The 19,309-nt window shown below is 49.6% G+C and overlaps 2 protein-coding genes and 1 non-coding gene across 5 annotated transcripts; all 3 read left to right on the top strand.

The window, feature by feature from the left end:
• The first annotated feature begins 6,567 nt into the window (after positions 1-6,567).
• TRNAR-CCU (transfer RNA arginine (anticodon CCU)) lies at positions 6,568-6,640 on the top strand. The gene has a single exon. It is a non-coding gene; the product is annotated as a tRNA-Arg (tRNA).
• A 4,114-nt stretch (positions 6,641-10,754) lies between these two features.
• On the top strand, positions 10,755-15,293 carry MYL6B (myosin light chain 6B). Its single transcript, XM_025883053.2, has 8 exons — positions 10,755-11,045; positions 12,489-12,711; positions 13,434-13,461; positions 13,698-13,841; positions 14,072-14,245; positions 14,781-14,858; positions 15,011-15,048; positions 15,187-15,293. The coding sequence occupies exons 2-7, from the start codon at positions 12,535-12,537 to the stop codon at positions 15,037-15,039; spliced, it is 630 nt and encodes a 209-aa protein (XP_025738838.1). The 5' UTR covers positions 10,755-11,045; positions 12,489-12,534; the 3' UTR covers positions 15,040-15,048; positions 15,187-15,293.
• Positions 15,294-15,583: 290 nt separating this feature from the next.
• On the top strand, positions 15,584-18,754 carry MYL6 (myosin light chain 6). Of its 3 annotated transcripts, none has more exons than XM_025883056.2 (6): positions 15,584-15,668; positions 15,918-15,945; positions 16,809-16,952; positions 17,177-17,350; positions 17,446-17,523; positions 18,564-18,754. In XM_025883056.2, the coding sequence occupies exons 1-6, from the start codon at positions 15,666-15,668 to the stop codon at positions 18,590-18,592; spliced, it is 456 nt and encodes a 151-aa protein (XP_025738841.1). In that variant the 5' UTR covers positions 15,584-15,665; the 3' UTR covers positions 18,593-18,754. The 3 variants fall into 3 exon arrangements, with proteins under 3 accessions (XP_025738841.1, XP_073756945.1, XP_073756944.1); XM_073900844.1 differs by lacking the exon at positions 15,584-15,668 and adding an exon at positions 17,808-17,852 and having other exon boundaries at positions 15,713-15,945; XM_073900843.1 differs by lacking the exon at positions 15,584-15,668 and having other exon boundaries at positions 15,718-15,945.
• Positions 18,755-19,309: the final 555 nt, after the last annotated feature.

Raw genomic sequence — 19,309 nt, 5'->3', positions numbered from 1 at the left:
GAATTCTCAGACCCCACAAATAATCTCTTTTAGGTGTCTCGGACACATCTTGCTAACAGATGCATAAAATAAATTCAAATAAGGCACAGATGCTCATAGTCCAAAGCTCTGGCATTCGGATGCTGCATGTATGCCCAGGAAGAAGCTTGGGGGGCCACTCTCCCAGTGTGGGGTGCTCACTGCCTCCATGATGGCTCACTGCAAAACAAAAACTGAATGACATTTTTGCTTTTTACCCTTCTTCGTAAAAGCAAAAATCCCCTTTGGATTTCTTTTGGTTAGTGAAAATGTCTTTTTTTTTTTTTAAGATTTTATTTGAGAGAGAGAGCACAAGAGGGGGGAGGGTCAGAGGGAGAAGTAGACTCCCTGCTGAGCAGGGAGCCCGATGCGGGACTCCAGGATCATGACCTGAGCTGAAGGCAGTCGCTTAACCAACTGAGCCACCCAGGCGCCCAGTGAAAACAAGTCTTAATGTAGGTCTTTCTTAAAAGCAAAGTGGCCTAACATGAACTTTCACAAAGCAGGGGTTATCTGCGTATGGCTAAGTACTTTATGACAAAGGAGCCAAGTATTCTAGAGAATGGGGAAAGGACAGTCTCTTTAATGAATGGCACTGGGAAAACTAGACAGCCACATGCTGTCAATGAGAGTGGACCACTATCTTACACCCTACACAAAAATTAGCTAAAAATGGGTTAAACACTTGAATGTAAGACCAGAAACCACAAAACTGGAAAAAATATGCAATAAGCTCTTTGACACAGGTCTTGGAAATGACATTTTTTTAATGTGATACCCAAAAGCAAAGGCAACAAAAGCAAAAATAATCATCTGCATCAAACTAAAAAGTTCCCGCACCGCATCTGAAACCAACAAAATGAAAAGGCAAACTACCGAATGGGAGAAAATATTTGCAAATCTGATAGGGCGTTAATATTTGAAATATATAAAGAACTCACACAACATGATAGCAAAAAAAAAAATCCAATTAAAAAATGGGCAGATCTGAATACATTTTTCCAAAGACGTACAGATGGCCAACAAGTACCTGAAAAGATATTCACCATCACAAATCAGCAGGGAAATGCAAATTTAAACCACAATCAGACATCACCTCATACCTGTTAGAATGGCTATCATCACAAAGACAAGAAATAACAAGTGTTGGTGAGAAAAGGAACTCTTTTTTTTTTTTAAAGATTTTATTTATTTATTTGAGAGAGAGAGAGAGAATGAGAGACAGCACGAGAGGGAAGAGGGTCAGAGGGAGAAGCAGACTCCCCGCTGAGCAGGGAGCCCGATGCGGGACTCGATCCCGGGACCCCAGGATCATGACCTGAGCCGAAGGCAGTCGCTTAACCAACTGAGCCACCCGGGCGCCCAGAAAAGGAACTCTTGTACACTGTTGGTGGAATATAAACTGGTGCAAGCACTAGGGAAAACAGCATGGAGGGCCCTAAAAAAATTAAAAATAGAACTGCCATGTGATCCAACAATTCCACTTCTGGTATACATTTAAAGGAAATCACTACCTCAAAAAGATACCTGCACCCCCATATTCGCTGCAGCATTATTTACAATATGCAAGACAGGGAAACAACCTAAGTGACCACTGAAGAATGAATGGATAAAGAAATGTGGGGGGCGCCTGGGTGGCTCAGTCATTAGGCGTCTGCCTTCGGCTCAGGTCATGATCCCGGGGTCCTGGGATCGAGTCCCGCATCGGGCTCCCTGCTCGGCGGGAAGCCTGCTTCTCCCTCTCCCACTCCCCCTGCTTGTGTTCCTGCTCTCGCTGTGTCTCTGTCAAATAAATAAATAAAATCTTGAAAAAAAAAAGAAATATGGGGTGTGCATGTGTGTACACACATGCACACACACTCATACACACACATCGGAATATTATTCAGTCATAAAAAGGAAATCTCACCACTTGCGACAACATGGATGGACCTCAAGAGCATTACGCTAAGTGAAACAAGTCAAATACTGTGTGATCTCACATGTGGAATCTAATAATAATACTAAAAAAAAAAGCTCATAGATACAGAGAACATACTGGTGATTCCAGAGGTGGAGGTTGGGGGATGGGAGAAATGGGTGAAGCTATAAAATAAGACCTGGGATGCAATGTACAGCATGGTGACTATGGCTAATAATACCATACTGTATATGTGAAAGTTGCTAAGGCAAGAGATCTGAAAAGTTCTCATCACAAGGAAAAAAATTTGTAACTATGTAAGGTGATAGATGTTAACTATAACTAGACTTACTGTTTATTATTTTGAGATGTATACAAATACTGAAATAATATGTTGTACACCTGAAACTAATGTTCTATGTCAACATTAATTTTTTTAAATAAAAAAAGGAAAAAATGCAAGCTAAAATTTTAAAAAAAGGCTTTCAATTTATGAATCATGTCAATTTAATTAGTGGTCACAACCTACTGTGGATGCAGCCACTGAAAATGTTGGTTCCATTGGGGATGGTCAAGGGACCTGTGTGAAGTAGCTCCTTTTGAGTTTCTCAGTAAGACTCATTCCCAGTCACAGTGACGAATGAAGGCAGTTGCCCATCTGCTGTCCACTGTCCATTATGATCTCGTGGGCTGTGCAGGGAAAGGACTCCTAAGCCATGAACCTGGAGGCTCTGAGCCCCAGCATGGGCCCACGGTGTGTCTTAGTGGCAAGTGTCACCATATCCACAAAGGCTTCAGGCCTACATGATGGGCTGCAAAATGAGAAATATTTTCTAACCATTCAGATATGCTCACTTTGAGCTCTGCTCCCTTTGGACCCTTCCTGGACTGGCAGCTAGAGAAGCCGCACTCCGTCGAACTACCACATTGAAAGAGAGTGGTGGGGGGGAGGAAGAGCAGATTACTGAAAACAGGCTCAGTGGACCAGGTGACTTCAGAACGGCTTTTGGCGGGGGGCTTGGAAGGAGAATGCTTTATCATCTTCTCTGGAAGAATATAAACCTTAGGATGCTGTACACTGGGAGGAGAGGAAAGGTTCAGGGGAAAAAAACTAAACTCAGTTCCACAAGGGGAAAAAAACTAAACTCAGTGTCACAATTCACCTTATTAGCAAAAGCTGAATTTAAACTTCATGCCACCCATAAACGAAGCTCCTATTTTTTTCAGTAACTCTTGTGTACTCACTGTTGGTCTTCTGCTGTCTCCGTTTCCTTCCCATCAACTTAAGAGGATTCTCAAGCCTTGACCATGAGCAAGAGGACACAGCTGCCCTCCCCCCAACCCAGAAAATTATTTAAGGAAGGAAAACCCAAAAAACACAGGGTAGAGGAACTTACATTTCTCACATGTCTTTTTTTTTAAGATTTTATTTATTTATTAGAGAGAGAGAGAATGAGAGATAGAGAGCACGAGAGGGAAGAGGGTCAGAGGGAGAAGCAGGCTCCCCGCTGAGCAGGGAGCCCGACGCAGGACACGATCCAGGGACTCCAGGATCATGACCTGAGCTGAAGGCAGTTGCCTAACCAACTGAGCCACCCAGGCGCCCCATTTCTCAAGTGTCTTATCGAGTTGTTCAATACTGGGCATGTGGCCCAACGCCTGCTGGTCTAGCTGGCTTCAGATAATACAAACAGGGGGATATCTGGGTGGCTCAGTCGTTAAGCGTCTGCCTTCGGCCCAGGCCCAGGTCATGATCCCAGTCGAGCCCCGCATCGGGCTCCCTGCTCAGCGGGAAGCCTGCTTCTCCCTCTCCCACTCCCCCTGCTTGTGTTCCCTCTCTCGCTGTGTCTCTCTGTCAAATAAATAAATAAAATCTTTAAAAAAAAAAGATAATACAGACAGGGATCTTGCAATGTGTGATTTTAAGAAGCACTCTTGATCTAGTTCATCACTTCAAGTAATTACATTTCCAGAAAACTAGAGGACATGGCACAAATTCTCCCATCCAGAAGGTCCCTACTCTTTCCCAACCTTTGCCAGTTCAGGATATATAAGGGAGGAGGTACTGATCTACATATTAAATGCAAGACGAGACATAATTCAGTACATTGTTGTACCTGTAGAGACAAAGATGGAACAAATTAAGGGTCATTAATCACAAGAATTAAACAAATGTATGTCTGTTACTTCTCAAACAGCTGGCCTCGGACACTAACACATACAAGAGGCTTGCCTCTTCCGGAGAAAGGCAGATACCACTGCATACGGGTACACTGTCACCGACGTCTGCAAATACGACCCTTTTTTTTTAAAGTTTCATTTATTTAAGTAATCTCTACTCCCCATGTGGGGCTCGAACTCACAAGCCAAGATCAAGAGTCATAGGTTCTGAGCTCCCCAGGTGCCCCACAAATACTACTCTCTTGAAATGCGGCTTTACTGGCCCAGCGTGCTGTGGTCCACTGGCTGCAGCAGTACAGTCGTCTGCCCGACAGCCATCTCCCCTCTTGCCGACATACAGAATCCCAGAGCATTCCTGGTGGCAGTGTGCTGGCCCCAGGGCGCTCATCACGATCCTCTCTGCTGGATACTCTTTCCCAGCCTCCCCTGTAACTTGGGGTGGCTCTGTGTAGCCCCAGCTTTAGTCAGTAAGATGTAAGAAGAAGTCAGTTGGGGACTGGAGTGTCAACAGAAGAAAGCCCTCACTGCCTCCTTCCTTTCTGGTTGGGTCACTGTAGGAAGGATGTGATGGCTGGAGCTGAAGCAGCCTTCTTTAAGGCCATGAGGTGACTAACATAAGGAGGAAAAGCTAACGTGATTAAGGAATACATATTTTAAAACTTAGGATCATGTGGCATATACATACAATGAAATATTATTTAGCCATTAAAAAAAAAAAGGAAAACTTGCCATTTGCAACAATATGGATGGACCTCTAGGGCATTATGCTAAATGAAGTAAGTCAGAGAAAGGCAAATAATGGGGAGCCTGGGTGGCTCAGTCGTTAAGTGTCTGACTTCATCTCGGGTCATGATCCCAGGGTCCTGGGATCGAGCCCCGCATCGGGCTCCCTGCTCCATGGGAAGCCTGCTTCTCCCTCTCCCACTCCCCCTGCTTGTGTTTCCTCTCTCGCTGTGTCTCTCTCTGTCAAATAAATAAAATCTTAAAAAAAAAAAAAGGCAAATACCGTACGACCTCACTTAACTGTAAAAACAAAACACTTTGGGCGCCTGGGTGGCTCAGTTGGTTAAGCGTCTGCCTTTGGCTCGGGTCATGATCCTGGAGTCCCGGGATCGAGTCCCGCATCGGGCTCCCTGCTCGGCGGGGAGTCTGCTTCTCCCTCTGATCCCCTTCCCTCTCATGCTATCTCTCATTCTCTCTCTCTCAAATAAATAAAATCTTTAAAAAAAATAAAAACAAAAAATAAAAACAAAACACTGAGCTCACAGATTCAGAAAACAGAATGGTTGTGGGGGGAGGGGAGGGACAGCTCCGACTGTAGGACAAATAGGCAAAGAGGGTCAAAAGGAACCAACTTCCAGGGGTAAAATGAGTAAGTCCTGGAGCTGCGACATACCTGTGCATGGGGACGATCGTTGATAATACTGTAGTGCATATCTGAAAGTTGCTAAGATTAGAGATAAGTTTTCATCTAAGAAAAAATTTTTTTCTAACTATGTGGGGTGATGGACGTTAATTAAACTCATTGTGGTGATTACCTCACAATGTATAAAAATACAGAACCATGTTACACACCTAAAACTAATGTTACATGCCCATTATACTGCAATAGAAAGAAGAAAAAGGATTAAAAATCTAGGATCAGGCAAATAGAGTGATTATATACACAAAACCGAACATAAGAAAGGTACAAAGAATAAAGGGGAGCTAAGAGAGCATCTGAGGGGCCTTATATCACCTCTGCAAACCTATGTCTACCTAACACTTCCAACCCACTCTACCCCTTAAAATGCTTCACCTTTATTTACACAAAGCTCACTCCGGCCTCCTCCGAAATCTGGCTCACCTCCCAAGAGACCTCACTCACCTGGAGCACCCTCAAGGGGAGCCTGCTCCTTTCCGTGAACCCCATATTCTTATACTGGGAGGTGGGGTCCACATTCTCCTTGCACCCCAATGCTGCTTCCCCACTGTTATTCTCAGAGCTGTAAAAATCTCAGCTCCTTTGGAGTTGATGCCAATCTGATACACTGTCTCTACCTTCTCTCATCTCGGTCATTCACTAAATACACGGGCACTCAATAGTTACTGAAGGGTATGGCACCCTGAATACTGCTGCCGTCCTGGCGTCTTCAGTGTATAATGTAGGTTATTCCATAATTGACATCATAGTTCCTCACTGTGGTGGACAATGTAGGTTCCCTCCCCATTGTCCTTTCTACTCCTCCCCATTTGGACTGACTCTAATAAACCTCCAATGGCCGACAAACCCTGACTGGCCTGTCAGAGTAACACCATCCTCCTTGTCACAGGGGCGGGCAAAACCCCATGCCTAAGCCAAACAGGGCACGTTATTTCCCTAGTCATGGTGATTAATTCAAGGGTTGATGGGCATTTTTCTAAGTCAGTCTAGTCAGAGTGAAGTTCAGGAACTGATTCCAATGGTGAAGAAAAGCTCACTCTGCTGTGCCTGGCTGGCTCAGTCAGTAGAGCATGAGACTCCTAATCTCAGGGTCATGAGTTCAAGCCCCATGTTGGACGTAAAGCCTATTTAAAAATACTAATAATAAATATTTCCAAATTAAAAAAGAAAAGCTCCCTCTCTTCCTCTTGTGGTATAAGGATGTGATACCTGTGCAGCTAAGCCAGATATGGGGAATCCAAGTAAGAAGCTAACAAACGGAGGACAGTGACAAGAAAATTAGAAAATCCCTTTGCGATGTCATGAAATTTCTGGATCAAAATGAACTTGAATCCCACCCTACCTCTTGACTTTTCAATTACATAAGCCAATAAATCCTCTTTATTGGTTAGCGAGTTTTAGTCAGATTTTTGCTATTTGCCATTGAAAAAGCCCTAAGGAACATTCTCCTCAGATCCAATAACCTTCACCTCCTTACCCTTTCAATCACTCACTCTCACGGCCACTCAGCCTAGTTCCTATATCCTTTGAAATTTTAATCTCAAATGCACTATTTTCTCCAACTATCTTACTTCTTCAACCTCGAGACCCAAGCCTGTTGGTGACTTTCTATAGTCTCTCAATCTAATAGGCCACTTTTTTTTTTTTTTTGAGGTAAGCTCTACGCCCAATGTAGGGCTTGAACTCACAACCTGAGATCAAGGGTCGCACGCTCTGTGCGTGGCAACAACCTGAGAAAAGGGAACATGACCTGAGCCAGCCAGATGCCCCAATAGGCCACTTTTATACTCATTTCTCTATGTGGCCCAGACCACAAACCCTCTTGGATTCAGACTCTCAATCACTTCCATGGTCATCCATCATCCCTACTCCACAACACTGCTCTAGCTCAGTCATCCAAGCAGCTGAGTACTGCTGGAGGGAGGAAATCACTCCCTCGTGGGTTGGTACCATTACAAGCTCGATCTCCCACAGCAACCACCCTCCATGCTGCTCAGCAAGTTCATGCAGGGAGCACAGAGCAGGCACTCGGGAAATGTCAAATGAATATCTGTAACGGGGTCCCCAGTAAGCCGTCTCCTGCTTTTCGTAACACCTGTTTCAAACCTTCACGACTTTCTCAAGCCACCTCCTCCTCTTTCTTCTTTTAGCAAATCAATCACCTCATGTTCTACTACAGGGTAAAAATACCTGGGAACTCTCTTGATCTCCTGAATCCCGAATCTATCTCCTCATAAGTAACTTACTAGTGTCAGTGTCCAACCTTGGCCCTTCCCTTTTATCCAGATAGCCATTCATTCTCCAGATATTTGACTGCCCAGTACATGCCAGGCACTGAACTCTGCTCGGCCCTAGAAAGAGTGTGTGTTGGCAGGGAGAGGGGGCAGAGACAGAAAAGACATGGCAACAACCTGAGAAAAGGGAACATGAAGATCTGAAAGCCAGCAGATGTGGCTAGTATAGAGGTGTGGCTGGGACAAGCAGTCAGTGTTTGAAGCTGCTGGGGTTTGTGGGCCAACTAAAGATTTAGTCTTTATCAAAACACATGGAAGGATTTTAGGTAGGGAGATGACATGATCAAATGCACATTTGGAAAGGATCACTCCTCTTATTAAAGCTGCAGTTACCTATGTTAGTTTCTCTGTCCTTTCTGTAGCTAAAAATATTTCAAATAGATTCCCAGGCCCTAACACAGACCTAGAGGCAGAATCTTTGAGGGCAGAGTCTGGAAGTTTGTCTGTTTACAAAGCTCCCAGGAGATTCTGAAGAACAGCTAAGTCTGAGAACCACTGTTTTAGAGCATTAAAAAAATGAAGCTAGCGTACTTACCATAAAATTTATTTTTCTGCTTGTATCTTGCGTCTAGTGTGAGCTTATAAAAATGTGACTTGGGGCACTTGGGTGGCTCAGTCAGTTAAGCGTCTGTCTTCTGCTCAGGCCAGGATCCCAGGGTTCTGGGATCAAGTCCCACATCCAGTTACCTGCTCAGCGGGGAGTCTGCTTCTCCCTCTGCCCCTCCCCGCCCCGCTTTTGCTCTCTTTCAAATAAATAAAATCTTTTTAAAAAATGGGACTTGGAAAAGACTTTATAAACTACCCATGTATCATAAAACATCCTTATTATCCTCCTTCTTTCTATTACGGGTTACCATGAATACCACTTCCTGGTCAAAATGCCAAAGGACTGAAGACATTTTTCCTAACAAATTCTCTACTTACTTAGGAAATAGTGTTCTCTCTTCCTAAACTATTATGCACCTTAACACATTAGCTAGTGTTTAAAGAGCTAGTTAAGCTCTATAGGGTGAACCCACAGTTATAGTTAAGCTCTATTGGGTGAACCCACAATTATTTAAGTAACCACAGATCTATAGTGCCGTGAAATTCCTAAAGTTGTTCTACTAGTTTTTTTGTTTGTTTTGTTTTATAAGAGAAAGAAAGTGCATGCACAGGCATGCAGGGGGGAGGGGCAGAGGGAGAGAGAGAACGTTAAGCAGGCCCCGAGCCCAGAGTGGAGCCCACATGAGATCATGACCTGAGTCAAAATCAAGAGTCAGATGCTCAACGGATGCTCAACCGACTGAGTTACCCAGGCGTCCCTGTTCCTAGGTTTTTTAATGTGTATTTTTCTTTTACTTTTAAAGACATGCCCTTTCTAATTATTTTATGTTGAGACTAATATTAGAATATGCAATCCCTAAAAACATACAACTCACATGCTATGCGGGGAGAGAAGAGAGAGGCATTTGTCACAGAAAATCCACATACATGTTGTAGAAATCACCTATGCCCGGTTAAGATCATGTTCAGTACAGTTTGCATTATTTACGATTAAAAGACAAGAACAGTACAAAAAATGAAGGCCATTCCTCCAATCTGTTTGCCAAGAGCCTTCATATTTTCTCTTTGCACTACTTCCTTATAAAGCAGACAAAAATGCTAGAAAGTCAGATGATGCCATAACCGCTTCTACTTGACAAAGTGCCAAAAGAGGGCTACAGCTAGACCAAGGGGAAGAGGAAAAAAAATTAGATAAACCACATTTTCCAAATCAACTACTGCTGACATGATGAAAGACGCAAAAAGGCATTTGTGATACAGCTCTTTCCCAGCCTTGTAACCAAACGCTTAGGAGAAACGTATTTCTTCTTGCTGCATTTCTTCAGGTCCAGTGATCCTTTATGGGTATAAAATGGGGAAATACCAACTACTTCATATATTGGGAAGAGTGAAGGAAATTTATTTCACAAACACTTACATACTACTTAACTCTGTGCCAGGCCCATTCTATTTTACAAATACTAACACATCTCTTTCTCCCAACAGCCTTATGAGCTAGGTACTATTATCCTTATTTTACAGATGCGGGAACTAAGGCACACAGAGGTAACTACATTTGCCAGAGGTTACCAGCAGATACCTGGTAGAACCTGGGTTCCAATCTAAACTGAGTGGTGTGAGCCCATTCTCTTAAGTTCCCTTTGCTGCCTGAGATAATTTAGCCCCTCAAGCGGTAAGGGCTCGGTGGAGGCCTCCGGGGATAGCTGCTAACATTTTTACTCTTCCGAGCAGCTTGCCCCAACCAGCAAACATCACTTACTGCCCATAAAGTTTATTTATACCTCACCCTCCCGACCTTGCGTGGGCTTTCTACTCTGAACCTCTCTGCCTCCACGCCCAGGTAGCCCCAGCCTCCAGCCCCAGGGGCATGGCCAGGGCGCTTACTGAACCAGGGCCTTCCCTCCCAGCACAGGGGGGGACCTCTGATAATGGTTTGGGGAATGAGGTGTCCAATGCTGGCAGAGATGTCACAGACTGAAAGGGCTGGACGGTCAAGCCTCCATTCCAGGCGGACCCGCGAGGTCCCGGCCGCAGTATGGAGAAACTTCAACTTGGGAGAAACTGGGGCAGGTGACCATGCTTAATTCCAAATCTTAACATTTACTTCAACTACCAGCTCATTGAAAAAAAGAAGATAAGAAAAAGAAAAACCTTGGAGTTACTGTTCCAAGTCACACAGCAACTCAGTGGCCTCTGCCCTTACTACCAAACCGCGAGGCTAAGCTAAGCCGACCGCACCGGGGCAGTGAGCGCTTGCCACGGCGCCTTCCATTCGGCCGGCGGCAGCTTTGCCCTTCCCCCTGGTTCGGCGTTCTCCCACCAGCCGATCCCGGAACATACCCCAGCCCACGCTAAACGGGGAACGCACGGCTGGGCAAGGGAGACATCCGGGGGGGACCCCCCGCACGGTTTTAGGGTCAGGGGAGGGGACTGTAAATTGCTCATTGCCTTTTAGTTCCGGGACAAGAGAAGCGCCAAAACAGCCTGAGTCACCAACTACCGCCACCTGCCGGAAGCCACTGCTTGGGCGTCCTCTTCCAGCTAGAGAGCCGCGTTTCCCGTGAGCCCGCGGGCGCTCGAGGACTACGACTCCCGGCATGCCTCGAGGCCGCTGGAGTTAACCCTTCGGGGCCCGCAGCCTCCTCCCAGTGCCCCGCCTCCGCCTTTACCTGGACCCCGCAGGGTAAGTTTTTGGGAGCTGGGGAGGGACTCTTTCCTTTATTTAAGCTTGATTTAAGGTGTGCGTGCGTGCGTGCGTGTGCGCGCGCGCGTGTGTGTGTGATGTATTCTGGGAGGGTGGAATGATTCTGATTTTTCTAAAATGGGACAATGTTCAGTGATGAGATTCAGACGCATTTTTTGCAAGTGGGAGACAGATTCAGCTCTCTGAACTCCAGGGTCTAAGTGTAATCACTATTCTCTTCCTCAGAACGCTGCCTAAATCCTTTTCCTTCCTTATCCCTAGAACAAAATAGCCAGCAACCTCTATCCTCTCCCAACCCACCTCTGACTTAGACCCTACCCTGGTGTCCCCATCAAGGTTTGGGACCTGGCACCAGTGTCAGGGTTTTTATTATTCTCTGGTTAGGGGTTAAGTACCCGGAGAGCCCATAGGACCTCGCACATCCTTTTTATTAGAGACTTTAGAATTTAGGCCCTTTGCCTCTCAGGGCCTGCCCTTCCCCTCAGGTGCCACCACAGAGTGAGTCCCTGCAAGTTCAGCAGGCACCCTGCCTTTGTCGGACTTGAATGACCGTGGGCTTGTGGAAAAGGGTTCCTTCCTTGGGAGTATGGGTGGTGGGTGTTAAACTTGATCCTTGCCCCCACCCTCACCCTTAATACAATACTGGGAACAGGAGACAATGGGGGGTGTCACACTCCTCTTTCTGTTACTATTCTTTATCTGTATTGTGCACAATTCCAGCTCTGGGCTGGGAGGGAGGGAGGGCAACAGGGACTGTAAGATTTGGGGATTATTAGCCTGTGGGTCAACCACCCCTGCTTCTCAACCGTGGTCAGAGCGGAGTGGAGGACCTGCTTGTTTTTTTCACCTTTCACTGCTTCCAGACCCCACTGTTTTTTTAAGATTTTATTTTTGAGTAGTCTGCACACCCAATGTGGGGCCCGAACCCACAACCCGGAGAGATCAGGAGTTGCATGTTCTCCTGACTGAGCCAGCCAGGTGCCCCTCCCAGACCCCACTTTAACAATCCTACCTCACAAGGCCCCCCTCCCTGCCTCAGCCTTTAAGAATCTAAAGCTGCTAGGAAAGGGGCAACTCTGTGTCGGGGGTTGAGGCCTGAAGCACCTGGGTCCTCTTCTTTGCTTCACCCCCCTGTGTCAGTGTCTGTCACCAGCAAGCATCCTATCCTTACCCCGGACATTAACTCCCTCATTCTGGGCAGCCTCTGGCTTCCTTCCCCTGCCCCCAAAGGGGCCATTGTTCTGGCCAGCATTTGGGGCCGAGTGAACAGAAGAGAGAAGACCTTGGGGCAGGAGTCCTGAACCATAAGAGTCCAGGGCAGGCCAGCATATCTCTCCTCTACCTCACCCTCCCCACCGCCAACTGGCTCCCTGCCCCTGCCCCCGCCCCTTGACATCCCAGACTCCCTGGCTATTTAAACAGAGATGGGTGCCCCCATCGGCACACTGTCCTTTGGCCACCGGACATCATGCCTCCCAAGAAGGATGTTCCCATGAAGAAACCAGCAGGACCCTCTGTTGCCAAGCCTGCTGCCAAACCAGCAGCAGGGGCCCCTCCAGCCAAGACCAAGGCTGAGCCAGCTCCAGCTGCCCCCCCCCCCCCTCAGAAAACCCAGGAGCCCCCCATCGATCTCTCCAAAGTGGTGGTGAGTCCCGGGAGAGTGAGGAAAGAATTTGGAAGGGATGATACAGGGTGGGAAACAGCCTAGGGGGTTTGGGGGCATCTAGAAGACAGGGAATCAGGGAGCACTGGACAGATTTTAGAGATTTCTCTTAGTCCCCCCCTTTGGAAGCATCCAGGCTTATGACTCTGCTGTTCTTTTTTGTTCTCGCCCTCTGACCTATAACATGTGTGTGGGTACGTACACACATTCTCACTGACCCCCTGCTGGAGGCAGGGACCCGTGAGATGGGGAACATCTGGGTTCTGAGGACAGTTTCAAGGTGAAGAGAGGGCACTGGTGCCTGTTCCTGGCTGACAGTTCAATTCTAAAAGCCACAGCCCTGAACCCCAGGAGGGAAGGCTGAAGAGGACAGACTTGTTAGACAATCACAGCTGGGGGCCAGGGGTAAATTTAGCCTTTGTTCAGTCCCCAGTTATGTGAGGGATGCAGAGCTCAGGGCACTGGAGGGAGGGAAACAGGTGGCATGGGATTAACCCTGTTCCCAGGAAGCCCTCCCCCCCATAATTCCTCCTCTTGGGATTCTCCCAAGGTCCAGAGCTGGGAATGGGACTGAGGTAGCTGGGCTCCCCGCCTGGTCTTGTTGGGCCCCTCCCCAGAAGTGGCTGCCAGTTGGTTGGGAGGAGTGCTGGAGAGAGATTGAATGAGCCCTGTCATCCCTCCTCACCTGCTCTTTTCTTCCACAGATCGAGTTTAACAAGGACCAGCTGGAGGGTGAGGAGAAGCTGGTCCCTTAAGCTCCACCGTCTAGTCCCAAGCCCCTGGTCAGATCCTCTTTCTATTCCCCTGACCCCAGTCCCAACCTTGAAAACTTCCATGCTAGTGGTCTTTGTGTCCCCTATTCTGCCCAGCTCTAGCACATAGTTTCTGAACCTCCTTTCTGTCAGGGGTGGGGGAGGGGTGGTGATGGGAACCCCGAGTCCCAACCCTGACCTCTTCTTATACTTCAGAGTTCAAGGAGGCCTTTGAGCTGTTTGATCGAGTAGGGGATGGCAAGATCCTGTACGGTCAGTGTGGGGATGTGATGAGGGCCCTGGGCCAGAACCCCACCAACGCCGAGGTGCTCAGGGTCCTGGGGAACCCCAAGAGTGATGGTGAGGGGGACGCCTGGAACAGTGCGGGTTTTCGGGGTGGTGGTGGAACCGAGGAATGCTGGCAAGGTGACAAAGGATGCTGGGGTGGGTCTCAGGACTTCAAAAACTGTCAGACTCCGGGTAGAAAAACGAACTGAATGTTGAACAGGATGAAAGCCTTTGTGGTAGGGATGGGAGCTGGGAGCAAGGTGACTCTACAGTGACCTCTCCCTCTCCTTTCTAACCTCTAGAGCTGAAGTCCCGGCGTGTGGACTTTGAGACTTTCCTGCCCATGCTCCAGGCCGTAGCCAAAAACCGGGACCAAGGCACATATGAGGACTACCTGGAGGGGCTTCGGGTGTTTGACAAAGAGGGGAACGGCAAAGTCATGGGAGCAGAGCTCAGACATGTCCTCACCACCCTGGGTGAGGCAGGGACCAGACCTCCTGTGGGTTGGAGAGGAGGGAGTGGACCAAGAAGGTTAGCCAAGTAGGCAGAGCCAGGGAAGGATTATCGGCCCATAGGTCATGGGCAGGAGACTGAGAAAGTCAGAGCCATGGGGGGAGAATCTGAAGGGCTTCTTCCTGCAGGAGGTGAAGTGAGGGTACATGCAGATACCTCCCGAAGGACAGAGGAAAGGGGATGAGGTGGAAAACCTGATGTTCTGTGGTGGAAGAGATGCTTGTGCTCCGTGATCTGGTAGCCCCTTAACCCTCTGGAATTCACTTTCCCTCTGTCAAAGCTTTCACCAGGTGCTAATGCAGATGAAACGGGAAGCAAGATGCAGGGACACATTCGAACTGTTACCATTACAAGGAGAGGATCCCTTTGGGGTTCTGTTGCTATGAGCAAGTTTCCAAGGGTGGGAGAAGAGAAGGTACCACCCAGAAGAGAAAGGCCTGGTTGGGGAGGGAGGGAGGGAGGGAGGGCAGGGACTAAAATGCTATGTCTGGGGCTCAGGAGAGAAGATGACTGAAGAGGAGGTGGAGACTGTTCTGGCAGGACACGAGGACAGCAATGGCTGCATCAACTATGAAGGTGAGGGGCCGAGCGAGCAGAAGGGACAGGGGAGGAGGGGAGGCAGAAGGCTCGCGGTGTGTGGGTGGGGACACCCCGGGGCCTGGATTGTCTAAAATCAGATGGATTATCGAAGGGCCTGCTTCTGAACCTCTCTTGCCTCCTCTCTGCAGCCTTCCTGAAGCACATCCTAAGCGTCTGAGCTCTCCAGGTAGGGCTCCCCACACCCCACTTGGAGGGGCAAGTTTCCTTTCCTTCCCGCAGCCAGGGCAGAAAAGCAGGGAAGTGCGTTTTCGTGTCCTGCTGCGCGCGAGCGACAGGCCTTGGCAGCTTTCGTCTTTTTCCACAGATGCGGCGGGGTCGGACACTGCCCCCCTTCCCCGGCAGGCGGAAGCACGTTCCTGCCACTAGGAGGCCAACTATTGTTTTAAAATAAAGAGACGGTTCCTCCCTAGGCGTCCGACTGTTGCTTTCTTCTTCAGTCGTGGGACCGGGGGCGGCGGGAGGGCGGGCAGGGTGGGCTCTCCCCTCTCCCCAGTCCGATATCCTCTGATCTTCCCGCTGCACGGAGGAGCAGCTTCCCCGCGCCCCGCTCGACCCGCTTCTACAGTTTCCTACCCCCAAGGTAGGGCTATGCGGGAGGAAGCAGCAGCGGGCCCCGCCCACCTCATTACTAATGTAGCAATATTATCTGCATAAAGCCAGGCCTGGACTCCTATTGGCTGGATCAGCTGAGGGTGACGTCCTTGGGACGTACTAAGGCTAGGGTTGGGCCGGGAACCGGAGCCATTACTGCAGGAAAAGGTCCCGCGGAGCGGAGCCGTCAAGATGGTGGGGCCCGGGACCTGGAACGATGAGCGGGATTTGGGGCGAGAGGCGGGAAATCGGGGGTAGGGGTTTGCAAAGGGAACCTGAGGGCCTGGAAGGTCGGGGGTGGGGTTGGAAAGTTTAGGAGTCCTGTCCTGTCGGGAAACGAGTCCCCAGCACGGAACAGGAGTTTGTGGTTCAGTTTGTGGGACTGGGATAGAAGCTTGGGGCATTGGGGTTCAGATGCTGACTGCTCCCCTCTTCTCTGAGCAGTGTGACTTCACCGAGGACCAGACTGCAGGTAAGTAATCTCTGACCCCTACTGAGGTCATGTTTAGGGAGAGGGACCCCGCCTCTAGCACCCACCTCCTAACCCCAACCTGTCATCTCTTCAGCACCCCCAGGGAAGTACTTCCTGGATTCCCTTCTCCCTCTTTCTGGATCCTCCATTTTCTTTTCTCACTCTTTCTTCCTCCCTCCCCTTCCACTCTAGATCCGAGCCCCAAGCCCCGCGTGAGTTTTAGGTGGTGTGGGTATGTGAAACAACTTGGTCACCTAATGCCTGCTGTGTGTGTGGTGTGGGGAGGGTGTATTAAGTTGCCTGTGCTCCTGTCCTTTAATCAGCTTCTGCCTCTTTTCTCCTCCTGCGATAACAGCCCCCGCCCCAGCTTGGAATTGTTAAGATTGTAAAAAGCAGTGACCTGGAATTTTGAGGAAATGGGGACAGGGGGATTTGCTGAGGATACTTCATAGCTGTACCCTCTGAAGGTCTCTTTCTGTACAGGAGGGGTGGGAAGTGGCAGGCTGGGATGACCCCAGTCCCAGGCTGCTGCTCCCACTTCCTTATAAGGACAGGACCCAGACAGGGCGGTGGCAAATTCCTGCCCTGAGCCGAGTAGTGAGGAGGCTGGGCAGGCTTGCTGTAGGCAGAGGGGCCTGTGAATGGATGTGACCGTTCTGCCCAGGGGGGAGGAAGGCTGTGTCATTATGTGGGACACCTGTGTTGGGAGACAGGGACACTAGGCCCCTCTTAGTGGACTTGGGTGTACAGCAGTACAAATACCTGGTTGCCTCAGCATGATCAAAGTTGGGCAGAAGGGGTTGTGAGGGCGGGTATGGGTTAACCCCCAAATGCTCAGTACTGATGTGTATCTGAATCTTCAGAGTTCAAGGAGGCCTTTCAGCTGTTTGACCGGACAGGGGATGGCAAGATCCTGTACAGCCAGTGTGGGGACGTGATGAGGGCCCTGGGCCAGAACCCCACCAACGCCGAGGTGCTCAAGGTCCTGGGGAATCCCAAGAGCGATGGTGAGGGTCCTCACGAACAATTTCTCAGTGTGGTAATGGGCCTACAGTTGTTCAGCTGAGAGCTTCCCTTTGTCTTCATAGACCAGAACTCAAGCAGGTTTGTCTCAACTAGCAAATCCCACAGATCTCTCCTGCTTTGAGTGGGAGCCACCTGCTCACCTGTGGTCCCTGTAATCTCAGTCCTGAGAACCTGTGTGACTTTCCTTCCACCTCCTTTATGGCAGAGATGAATGTGAAGGTGCTGGACTTTGAACACTTCCTGCCCATGCTGCAGACTGTGGCCAAGAACAAGGACCAGGGCACCTACGAGGACTACGTCGAAGGCCTTCGGGTGTTTGACAAGGAAGGGAATGGCACGGTCATGGGTGCTGAAATCCGGCATGTTCTTGTCACCCTGGGTAAGGCTCTGCCCTTGCTCCTTGAGTGGAGGTGTCACCTGATACACACCTTCCACCCAGTTCCCAAAATGCTTTTTTTTTCTTTCCCTCTGTAGGTGAGAAGATGACGGAGGAAGAAGTAGAGATGCTGGTGGCAGGGCACGAGGACAGCAATGGTTGTATCAACTATGAAGGTGAGGGATGAACTGGGGCTCTCCTGAAGCAAGTTGTGCAGGCAGGTCATGCCCGGCATTTAGGCCTCTCCCTGTCCCTGGCTCCAAAAAGAGCCAGAAGGCAAGGAGCAGGGCCCAGCCCAGCCCAGGAGTGGGAGGCCATGGGAATAGGAAAGGAAGGGGTACTGTGTGTGGTGGGGGGGGGGGGGGAGTCAAATCAGGGAATGTCTGTTCCCCCACTACCTGACACCTTCACCCCATGTCTGTGTCTGGTCTTCACCATGAATGTCTCTTCCTTCCTGCAGCATTTGTGAGGCATATCCTGTCGGGGTGACGGGCCCATGGGGCGGGTACGGCTCCTCCCAGCCTCCCCTTCTCTGGTTGCCCCCTCCCCAGTGTTTTTCTGCCCAAGCTCTGCCCTCTAGCCCTTGCCCTTCCCCTACTACCATCTGACTTCCTCCTGGCATGTTTCTGCATGGAGCTGACTGGGGAGGGCAGGGGAGGGGTTCCTCAAAGAGGAAGACAGCCTGGGGGTGTGGTACCTCCTTTTCTCCTAGAATGGGCTCTGAGGTTTTGCTTATAGGGCCTGGGGTGCTAGCGTCTGGGAACTCGCACCGGCCTGTCCCCGTCTTGCTTCAGGGTGCTCCTTTGGCCCTGGGGATAGGTGGTTGGCATAGGGGGGTTGGTTGCCTGCCCCATCGTGCTGCTATAGCTGATTAGTCCTTTCTTCTTCCTTCTGCTGGGCAGCTTGGAGGTACCCTAACCCAAACCTCTGTCTTCTCCTGCCAATGGCTGACAGTAGCTGTAGGTGTAGTTGAGAACTTCTCTGCCTCCTGCTGTGTTCTTGCTGCTCAGGGTGGGGTGGAGGAGCTAACAGCAGGTGGGAGGGGAGCTGGGGGCCGAGAGAACTGGGCAGACTCAAGGTGGCTCCTCTGCAAAGCCAAGGTTGGTTTCTGCGGGCACGCTCCTGTGCTACCCTTGTGGTCCTATGGTCTCCTGGCCCCTGGTGGACCCCTCCCTGCAGCCCTACTCCCTGGCTCACCCCTCTCTCTCATCCACAGAGCTCGTCCGTATGGTGCTGAATGGCTGAGGACGTTCCTGGTGTGCCCGAGCCCTGTGCCTTCCCCTGTGTGAGACTGCATGTAGCCCTGAAGGCGTCCTAGGTCCTCTTGTCACAGCACCTTTGCCAGCTCGTCTCTCTTGGATGATATTGCTGTCAGCATTCACCAAATAAACTTGCTCTGTGCCCTAAGCATGGTTCTGCTTTCCTTCGTGAGCAGGGTGAAGGGGGGGAGGAGAGACCATCTAGGGTCAATAGACCAGGGGCTGGGAAAGCTGGGGGAAGGGCTTGTAGGATCCATCTTTGTGTCATTTAAGAAATGCTGGCCCCATTCATTGATGCTACTACAAAGGCTACCTCTTGGGGGATTAAGGAAGCCATACATCCCTGTAGGATCAGGGCTGACCGTCCTCGTTCTGTCTCTTACCCAGGAGGTCCTCCTAGCGCTCCGACTGGTTAAACCCAGCCCTCACCCTCCCAAGCACTGACACGGCCTTTGGTGGGGAAAGCCCAGGGAGTGTCTGATGGAGCGAAAGCCAGGCTGTATCAGCACTGCCCGAGCTTGTCAGTCACTTCGGCAGGGCTAGGGGCCAATAATAACACAAGTACATGAGATGCCTGCCTTCTTCCCGCCTAATAAGGGAAGGAATGAAGCCCTTACTTCTGCAAGGATAAATACACAAAATCTCCAGGTTGTGAGGATGTCCTTCCAAGTCTCAAACGGCTATTTCTGGAGCAGGTGAGAGC

This window comes from Callorhinus ursinus, unplaced genomic scaffold (genome assembly GCF_003265705.2).
Source record: "Callorhinus ursinus isolate GAN/ISIS: 27379988/994484 unplaced genomic scaffold, GSC_fseal_2.0 scaffold14, whole genome shotgun sequence".
NCBI classification, from domain to species: domain Eukaryota; kingdom Metazoa; phylum Chordata; class Mammalia; order Carnivora; family Otariidae; genus Callorhinus; species Callorhinus ursinus.
Note: the sequence above shows the minus strand (reverse complement) of the source record. Positions and strands in the feature narration are given on the sequence as shown.

What these genes read in the sequence shown, in the direction of transcription:
- MYL6B (XM_025883053.2), top strand. Translation starts at nt 12,535, where the DNA reads ATGCCTCCCAAGAAGGATGTTCCCATGAAGAAACCAGCAGGACCCTCT. An exon ending in TCGATCTCTCCAAAGTGGTG is followed by an intron (nt 12,712 to 13,433) that starts GTGAGTCCCGGG and finishes TTTCTTCCACAG; the next exon opens with ATCGAGTTTAACAAGGACCA. An exon ending in GGGGAACCCCAAGAGTGATG is followed by an intron (nt 13,842 to 14,071) that starts GTGAGGGGGACG and finishes TCTAACCTCTAG; the next exon opens with AGCTGAAGTCCCGGCGTGTG.
- MYL6 (XM_073900844.1), top strand. Translation starts at nt 15,888, where the DNA reads ATGCTGACTGCTCCCCTCTTCTCTGAGCAGTGTGACTTCACCGAGGAC. An exon ending in CACCGAGGACCAGACTGCAG is followed by an intron (nt 15,946 to 16,808) that starts GTAAGTAATCTC and finishes CTGAATCTTCAG; the next exon opens with AGTTCAAGGAGGCCTTTCAG. An exon ending in TGGTTGTATCAACTATGAAG is followed by an intron (nt 17,524 to 17,807) that starts GTGAGGGATGAA and finishes TCCTTCCTGCAG; the next exon opens with CATTTGTGAGGCATATCCTG.